Below are 10000 nucleotides of genomic sequence, written 5' to 3'. Positions count from 1 at the left end.
CGAAAAGTACCTCCCTCCTAAATTCAAAATCCCTCTCAAAAAAAGAAAAAAGAAAAAAAAGAAAAAGAAAAATCCCGGAAGCGAACAATCCCAGCGATGTGCGTCCTCCGCTGGCATAATTACCGGACTAATCCTACGAGTCACTTGGGCTTTGTCCTTTGACTTCGCCCTAACCACCGCCGCCCGGTCCAGGAAACGCACTCCTATATTATGGCCGGGAAGAGGCTAGTGTGGTGCTTGGGGGGGTGGGGGGTGGGGGGGGGGAGTCTAGGAGTGGTCAGAAAAACATTATACGGAATTACATACATATATAAGATTATACTTATCTACATATCATATATATATATCTATATCTATCTATCTATCTATTTATATATATATACACATATACACCTTATTTAAACTTTCATAGTAATAGAGAATGCTAACGTCAAGAGCCCCGCGGTAATTGATATTCAGTGCTAATGAGGTGGGCGGCGCTACTACAGGTATGAGGCGGTGGGCTGAGGCTTCACGCTGGGTTGTACCGGATGCACTGGTGGAGCTCCCATCATGTGTAAGAGGGGGGGAGGGGAGGTGCAAAAGGTGACGCGGAAGGTACTAGAAAGAAAGGACAAAACAATGAAATAAATAGACCTCTTAAGCGGGACGGGGGCGTGCCCTTGACTTCTGCGCTTTCGGAGTCGCATTTGAGCTAAAATTAAATCACAGCATCATCAGAGAGATACAATTAACTCAGCTGCTCGATGAAAATATCTTCACGCGCTCTTCCTCGACGGAAACACTCGCCCTCTCCCCCATGCACAAACGCCGCCCTTTTCCCCACACCCGCCAGCTGCTGACAACTGACACCGAACTCACCCAAGAAGAGTAAATACTAAAAGCTCATTGCACAATAAAACGCTCAAGCACGCCCGCGGCTGACAGATGGATGGGCGGGTAGTCTTGGGTATGGGGAAGGGGGGGCGGGGGCACGTGGGGGAGGGGCAGGTGCGTGGGAATGACATAAAACGAGCGGGAGGGTATCGGGGTGACATGAAACGAGATGAGAGTACCCTTCTTTCCTTCGAGCAAGAGGGTATCAAGGATGACATGAAATGAGATGATCGTACCACTGCTTCCTTCGACATGAAACAGATTGACGGCACCTCCGTTTCCTTCCCTCGATGCCCTCAGGCGAACATCGAGTTGATTTCCTCGTTATGCTCGAGTACCCAGAGGGACGTCTTCATTAGCTCGGGTAATAATAGTCCTTGCTTTCTATCCATCCTACTGGCCTGTCCGTTTCGCTTATGGAGCTCTGTCTGTATCTTCTGATATCTATTTCTATTTATATATGCGTAAGGTTTATCTAATAACAGGTGTCCGTACAGGTCTGACTATGACTATAAGAACATGTGCACGTGTGTGTATGTGTCTCCGAGCTTACGTTCCCTTATATACATATATATCTAATATTGTATATTCCTTAACGAGAGAGAGAGAGAGAGAGAGAGAGAGAGAGAGAGAGAGAGAGAGAGAGAGAGAGAGAGAGAGAGAGAGAGAGAGAGAGAGAGAGAGAGAGAGAGAGAGAGAGAGAGAGAGAGAGAGAGAGAGAGAGAGAGGAGAGAGAGAGAGAGAGAGAGAGAGAGAGAGAGAGAGAGAGAGAGAGAGAGAGAGAGAGAGAGAGAGAGAGAGAAACAGAGAGAGAGAGAGAGAGAGAGTTCAACTTGGTAAACATGAAGTTCAAAGCAAAGGGCCTGCACAGCCTTCATCTGAGCGCCCTGGCTGCCATCTGATCAGGCGAGTGTTATGGAGAAGATTGCGTCTTCAGTTGTTTACTTTGGGTTGTTTATACGCCCTTTACTCAATCTTCCTTTTACTTGCTTTCTTTTCACTTCCTTGTGTTTCTATTCGTTCGCTTACTTCCTTTGCGTGTATTTCTATTATCATGCCATTTTGCGAATACTTCTGTCCCTTCATTCTCTTTTATCTTACTCTTCTTTTCTTCCTCGTCTTCTTTCTCTTTCCTGCTCTTCTGCTTCTCTTTTTTCTTCTTCCTGCTTCTCTTTCTTCTTCTTCCTGTTTCTCTGTTTTTGTCTGCGCCTTCCTTTCTTTTTTTGATTCTATTCCTATTTTTTCTCTTCTTCCTTTCCGCCATCTCCCCTCATTCCCCTCCACCCTTCTCCGCGTCATTTCTCTCCTCTTTCTCCTCCTCTCCTTTTCCTTCATCCCCCCTTCCCCCTCCTCCTCTCAATATCCCCCCAGAGCAGCCTCCTCCCATCCCCTCCCCTCATCTTTCCTCCTCCTCTTCTTCTTCTTCTTCTTCTTCTTCTTCTTCTTCTTCTTCTTCTTCTTCTTCTTCTTCTTCTTCTTCTTCTTCTTCTTCTTCTTCTTCTTTTTCTTCTTCTTCTTCCCCCCATCATCTTACCCCTCCTCCTTCCCTCCTCCTCCTCCTCCTCCTCCTCCTCCTCCTCCTCCTCCTCCTCCTTGTAGCAAACCGGTTGATTATCCCTCGCGTTGATGGCGGTGTAATAAAGTTGTAGTTTTGTTTGGTGGCGAGTGAAGTTAAAGTTGTGGCAGACTTGATGGTTTATTTCTACGGGAACTTGGTAGCGTGGGGTACAGCTGACAGGCGTGGCAGAGGCACCCGGAGAGGAGCGGGGCGACGTGCCATGCCAGCGAGGGCGAGCGGTCAGAGTCTGCAGGAGGCTGGGTGTGTTCTCTCCAGAGAGGTGGTCTCCAGAATGATGCTAGACTCGACTAACATTGGCAGAACAAAATACGGTTTGGAAGTACATAGCAACTCAAAAATAGTTCAAGTTACATTCACAGTAAAAACGGTTACAAGAGGGGACAGGCTGTTTGCCAGAGGCAACCTTTATTTATGGCCTGAGGAACAAGGGGAAAAGGGCAAAATACATGAAAGAGTAGTGATCATGAATATCCATACAAATAATGATCGTACATATATAATCGAGGACTGAGTGCAATGAGAGCATCATTTTGAGTATAAACAAGATAAACTTTCTATGCGAAAGACATTGAGAATTGTATAAAACATGGCGTGGGAACGCAACGATGGGCTCTGGTCAATTTATAGAAAAGGTACTTTCTTGACCTGGGTCGACGAGGGGAAACAGAACGTAAACCGCAGAATGCACTTGTGCTGTGGCGGTTACATCGCTCGGCCACGTGAATGCCGGATCGGCCTCGATCCGTTCAGGTAATATTTCGGGCGGCTGCGTTGACAGGTGACGCAGGGAATCTTGAACTTGGCGACGAGGAAACGAGAGGTCACACGGGTCTTCTAGAATCGGCAGGTCAAGGGGCTCGTGGGGTGCACGTTGTCACTTGTGTCCTGAAGCGCAGGTGGGTTAACGGGAGTGCTGCACGTGATGATCAGTCACTGGGCTCTTCAACCGGGTCCACAGGGTCACAGGATGGGCGCAAGTGTCGTTGACGATACGAGCGCCGTGTCAATCTTGAATGACACACATACCGGGTCTAGGCGAGGTGTGGGGATCTTCGATGATGAGTCGGCGACGAGGCTCGGGTAGGCTTGGGTAATTATGTCGTCGGCAGGAACGGGTCGTCGTTACAGACGCAAACGAGGAGGTTTGTCACGAGGTACATCAGGCGAGAAGGAGCATGCTTGCCAGGGTCACCAGCAGAGTCAGCAAATGTGGTGAGTGAAAAGACGACGTAATTCAGCAGGAGCAGAGTGTTGTCACCAGGTGGTCGCATCATGAAGAGGCGCGTAGAGGATGTCCATAGCAGGAGGACGCGGTGGTGATGTCAGAATGATGTGCGGCGAGGATATCCGCAGAGTTGTCGTCAAGGGGCGTGGCGGCGTGAAGAAGAGACATCGTCGAGATATAGAGCGATCGTCGGTCGAGGTGCAATAGGCGAGGGGAGCAGCGTAGGTCGTCGGTTCTGAGGACAATCAGACAAGAGCGAACAGTACACGGTCTTGACAATGTGAGACATCATGCCATATCTCAGGGAGTTACAATATCAACACGAACTCATGATGATTAGGGGAACGCTTGGAAGGAACGTGTCAAGTTTTAGAGATTTTAGGCGTTAATTGCAACAATTACCTGAGATAGATTTGTACATTGATCATGCGGGAATGCAGGATTGATATTCATGAGTAAAATCAAGAGGAGAGACTGCATGCGAGGAGGCAGGATAGGTTTTCCTGGGATAATAAGGGTAGACAATACATGCAGTAATGGAAACAGAATTTTCCTGGGAGAATGAGGATATATATCACTTGCAGGAATGTGAGAAGTTATTCAAGGAAAATATGGATTAATAGAATGCATGAGTACGAGAACAGTTTTGCTGGGAGAGTAAATTATGGAGAACATGCGAAGGATTCAGGAAAGATTTTCCTGGGAAATAAAGATGTGGAGACAAAGGATATAAATAAAAATTAATTGAGGAATACATGGTTATATAGGCGTGAGAGTAACACACACAAGTTAAGGTAAAAGGAGAGACACTTCACTTCACTGGGGTTTCCTAAACATAACGAGAACTATGAGGATAAAATAACTCACCTTGAGGGTATTGGCAGTGATTAAGTCTTGGAAAGACACTTTTTGCTTGGTGTATTCTTGAGAAATGGGCGGAGATTCTTCGGTGTTGAGTAGTGGAGATCGTCTCAGTGCTCGTAGTAATGTGTTGATGAACTTGAAAGATGAGCGGGAATTCTTCGGAGTTGAGTCGTGGAGATCGTCCCGCCGCTTGCCAACAATGTAGCAAACCGGTTGATTATCCCTCGCGTTGATGGCGGTGTAATAAAGTTGTAGTTTTGTTTGGTGGCGAGTGAAGTTAAAGTTGTGGCAGACTTGATGGTTTATTTCTACGGGAACTTGGTAGCGTGGGGTACAGCTGACAGGCGTGGCAGAGGCACCCGGAGAGGAGCGGGGCGACGTGCCATGCCAGCGAGGGCGAGCGGTCAGAGTCTGCAGGAGGCTGGGTGTGTTCTCTCCAGAGAGGTGGTCTCCAGAATGATGCTAGACTCGACTAACATTGGCAGAACAAAATACGGTTTGGAAGTACATAGCAACTCAAAAATAGTTCAAGTTACATTCACAGTAAAAACGGTTACAAGAGGGGACAGGCTGTTTGCCAGAGGCAACCTTTATTTATGGCCTGAGGAACAAGGGGAAAAGGGCAAAATACATGAAAGAGTAGTGATCATGAATATCCATACAAATAATGATCGTACATATATAATCGAGGACTGAGTGCAATGAGAGCATCATTTTGAGTATAAACAAGATAAACTTTCTATGCGAAAGACATTGAGAATTGTATAAAACATGGCGTGGGAACGCAACGATGGGCTCTGGTCAATTTATAGAAAAGGTACTTTCTTGACCTGGGTCGACGAGGGGAAACAGAACGTAAACCGCAGAATGCACTTGTGCTGTGGCGGTTACACTCCTCCTCCTCCTCCTCCTCCTCCTCCTCCTCCTTCTCCTTCTCTTCCTCTCCTCCTTCCTTCCTCCTCCTCCTCCTCCTCTTCGCCCATCCCCCAAAAGCGTCTACAAAAAAATATAAAATAAAAATAAATAAATAAATAACTAAGAGAAGCGGCCCTGCATCATCTCGCGTCCAACTCCAAAATCCAACTCCCAGGATATTTAATTACAAGGAGTCTGGTCTGAATTCATACTCCAGAGATCCAATTTTGCCTTGGGGAGGGGGGAGGGGGCGGGGTGGGGTTAGTCGAGTGGGGGATGGTGGAATAGAGGTGGGGGAGGGGCAGGGGAGGGGAGGAGAGGGTTGGAGAGGAGGAAGGGGAGAGAGGAGAGGAGGAAGGGGAGAGAGGAGACGGGAGAGGAGGAAGGGGAGAAGGGAGAGGAAAGAGGAAGGGGAAAGGGAATGATTAAGGGGAGGAGGAAAGGGAGGAGGGAAAATCGGAGGTAGAGGGTAGGGGAGAGGAGAGAGGGGAGAGGAGAGAGGGGAGAGGGAAATCAGATTGTTACGAGACACTCGGATTGCAACAAGAACATTATTTCTGTCAGATAAGAAGAGACTAGAGAAAGAGGAGGCAGGGCAGAAGGGAGCTATTCTTGCAAATAACAATAATAATAATTACAACTACAACAATAAAAATAATAACAATAATAATGAGAATATTCATAAATAATAATAACAGCTATAACAACAACTAGAATACATCAAATGAAAACAAAATAACTTCTCGCTCCGAAGGGTGGATCGGGTGGGGGTCAGGGGTGGGGGAGGGGGGTGAAGCCATCCGGACAATGAATGCCCCGCCAATGCTCCTATATCTTTAAATACTATTTGATCTTCCACCTCATCTCATTTCTTAATAACTTCGCATTTACTCTTCTCCTAATCTTTGATCCTTGGTTCGGCGCAAAACCATCATTTTGTCCGACATTCTAGCTCGCTCACCGACGGGAAAAATACAAACAGAATGTCTGTCAATACACATTAACCCTTTTACATAAGCATACAGCTAGGGGTCCGACACGCATAGAAAAAAAAAAAAGTTACGTCACTCCCTCGCTACCACCCGCCCCCCACTCTCACATTTTCCTCCTCCTCCTCCCCATCCTCGTCGCATCCTTCCACGATAAGGAGGAAAGTCCTGGGGCGGTAACCGGCGTCCGGATACGGGAAACGGCGGATCCCGGCGAGGATGTCCGGACGAGGGAGAACACATCCTACTACCGCGAGAGAGCACAGCCAACAGGTCAACGATATCCCCCGAAGGATTTTTCATTTTTAGAGTGAGGTCATATCTAAATCCTAGAGGTAATCCAGGAAATCATAAAACACAGAATTGTAAAAAAAAAGGATAGCGAGAGAGCGAGCGAGAGCGAGCGAGAGAGAGAGAGAGAGAGAGAGAGAGAGAGAGAGAGAGAGAGAGAGAGAGAGAGAGATGAGGGGGGGAGAAAGAGATAGAAAATTAGGGGTAAATGAAACGTGGAAAAATCCAGTAACTACCACACATTTTATCTAATGCTATGCAACTTTCATCCATAAATATTCACACAAAGATAAAAACGTAATATTCACACATTTTACCTATTCATAACCTATTTTCATCGACAAATAAGATCAATTCGCATACATAATCTTTCCTGTCTTTTTTTTTGGATGAACTTTTTACAAAAAAATAGGCTTAAAATACGTCCCGCGGAGGTGTCTCTACTACCCGGATGTCCGAATTCACGGGAAATCCGGCCACGGGGGCGAGCGGGCGGCCGCGGCCTCCAGAACGCGTATCCGTGATCCGAAGTGGGATGGGGTGATCGGAATAAGTGGCAGCGATCGATCACTTGTGTCAAGACGTGGGGACGATACGTGCATGTACACGCGTAAACACTTGCAGTTACAACTACACTTACGCTTACAAACAAACAAACACTCAATCAGTCAGTCAGTCAGTCAGTCACTCACTCACTCACACACTCACTAACTCACTTACTCACACACACACACACACACACACACACACACACACACACACACACACACACACACACACACACACACACACATATAATCCAGCAGAAAACGGAGGCGAAAAGGCCCGCCACCGGCCGTCCGTCCGTCGATCGCACGCCCGCCGCCCGTAAAGCGTGCCCGAGCGCCAACACGTGTGATCACAGCCTCGCCGGAAGTACTTTACATGTTCGGACTTCCGGTGCGGTAATTGCGGTATTCTCTTTCACCCTCTCGCCTTTCTTTCGCTCGACCGCGGGCGTTGGCAGCATCCGAGGCATTCTCCGCCCGTGACCACTCTGTCAATCTTCCTTTCCTCTGGATCGGTATCGCTCTTCCCCCCCCTCCCCTCCCCTCCCTCCCTCTCCCCGCCCTCTCTCTTCCTCCCTCTTTCTGTCTCTCTCTCCCTCCCCTTGTGTGTGTGTGTGTGTGTGTGTGTGTGTGTGTGTGTGTGTGTGTGTGTGTGTGTGTGTGTGTGTGTGTGTGTGTGTGTGTGTGTGTCTGTCTGCGCGTCTATGTGAGTTTAAATGTGTCTATGTATCTATATGTGTCTACATGGTCCTGTCTACCTTTCTGTCTTTCTCCCTCTCCCTCAACTAAATAAAAAACAAAACAAATACAAGAAAAAAGTGTCCCGCAAAGTACCCATTAACACCCCAACCCAATGACTGGTGAACCGTTTGGCTAATCAATATAATATCATAATCAGTAGGTGATCAACATTCCACTAATGACTCACTTGCACTGGTAATTGAAATCTAATTATCGGGTTTTACCAGGTCGAGCTGTGGTCATCCACGCGTGAGGAGGAATCGTTTGTATGTACAGGCATCCTTTATATAAAAAGGATTACAAAGCAGCGTTAATATGAATATCACTTGTGTGGTCGAACAGATTTTATAATAAAAAAAAAACAGCATAAAATTAAAACTAAAGCTCAATCAGATACGCTGACAGGATATTTTTTCTCTTCCTGATCTCATTTCTGTTTCTCAATTTCAAGAGTAGGTCACGTAATTTAAGGAAGAATCTCTCTTACACAATCCGCATGCAAAACCGTTGCTCCGCTTTCAAATAATTAAAAGCGGTAAAAAAAAAATAAATAAATAAAAGAATCCCTATTCACAATCGACACTACCAAGGCAAAATAAAAAAGAAAAAGAAGAAACAAGACCACAATGACGCCGTGACAGTTCCACTTCCACCTCCACTCTGCTCTGCTCACACCGCCTCATGATCGCATCGTCGACGGCGAGAGAGAAAGAGAGAACAAATGGCGTTCCAAATCCACTGGTAATTTGTTTACAATGACAAGAGATGTGTAAGAATCCAGCACATGGCCTTGGCGGAAGACGATGAGTCATGTTATGTATGAGCAATTCCATTTGTGCATATCATCATAGTGGAAGGGTTGGCTAAGCTCTTCAAACATTTCTTTGTCATTATTTAAAAAATATCCAGGAGTGTTCTAACTGCTCTCAGTTATGAAACAGCATTATGTGACCCAGTGGTAAACAGGTTGGTCTGTAAGGTGTTCCCCTAACATACTAATTGAATACACAATTTTTCTAAGCATTTCAAAGGATTTAATATACAAGAAATGCCTTTTATATATTGACCTCAAGTGCATGGGAATACTCGTTGGTCTATTTGGTAATCAGTTAATTATATCTTTAATTAACATGTCGGCCAAACCTGTAAAAGTGCATGATATCAAATCCTCGTTTGTTTTCTCATTCACAACACTCAACAGTTACTTCATCCTAGTTAAAATTGATGTAATGAAGGTACTGACCTTATATAGACGACTTGCCCATTGTTGATGACTCTCCTCCATCCAAATGGAACAACAAGTGGCATGAAATTCTTGTTGTCAGCTGTAGGGTGTACAGCAGGAGCGCCTGCTGGCATGGCACCACCACACATGGTGTTGATGACACCCACTGGTGGTCCACCTGAGCCAGCCATCAAGTTGGTGTGTGGCATGTTAGCTCCAGCCATCTTGGCACCTACGGGCACCATAGCCATGTTTCCCTGCATAGCAGCACCTCCCATCATGACTGCTTGCTGCTGCTGTTCAGGCATCATGCCACCACCCATCATGTGCTGTTGCATGCCACCCTGCATGCCCATTAGGTTGCCATGACCTCCATTCTGCCCTCCCATCACTAGGTTACACTGATTCATCACTTCTTGTCCATGACCTGCGTGGTACTGATTCACATTCATGTTTCCACTTTGCGGCTGTGGAATGTTCATCGCTTGTCCTTGCATCATATTCATGTTCTGACCCTGCATCACATTCATCCCTGGCTGTCCCGCCACCATGCTCATGCCTTGTCCTTGCATCACATTGGCATTGTGAGTTGCAATGTTCTGCCCTTGCATGATCTGTCCATGCATCATATTGGTCCCCTGACCCTGTACCATACCCCCGGTCTGCATCATACCCAATCTCTGCATATTGTTCACACACATGCCTTGGTTCTGTGGCACTACATTCATATTCTGGCCCTGTACATAC

The 10000-nt window shown here is 46.5% G+C and overlaps 1 protein-coding gene across 1 annotated transcript in view; it reads right to left on the bottom strand.

Annotated features, from left to right (window-relative positions):
- Positions 1–10000, bottom strand: part of LOC122247832 (uncharacterized) — a 178619-nt gene that overhangs the window by 158908 nt on the left and 9711 nt on the right. Inside the window, exon 2 of the mRNA XM_086551774.1 lies at positions 9272–10000. This exon is cut by the window's right edge and continues 1324 nt beyond it. Coding sequence (XP_086407900.1) covers positions 9272–10000 — 729 coding nt within the window. The remainder of the gene's footprint in view (positions 1–9271) is intronic.

The sequence above is a fragment of the Penaeus japonicus genome, unplaced genomic scaffold (genome assembly GCF_977035675.1).
Source record: "Penaeus japonicus unplaced genomic scaffold, GWHDUDI00000001_assembly GWHDUDI00000025, whole genome shotgun sequence".
In the NCBI taxonomy this organism is placed as follows: Eukaryota; Metazoa; Arthropoda; class Malacostraca; order Decapoda; family Penaeidae; genus Penaeus; species Penaeus japonicus.
Note: the sequence above shows the minus strand (reverse complement) of the source record. Positions and strands in the feature narration are given on the sequence as shown.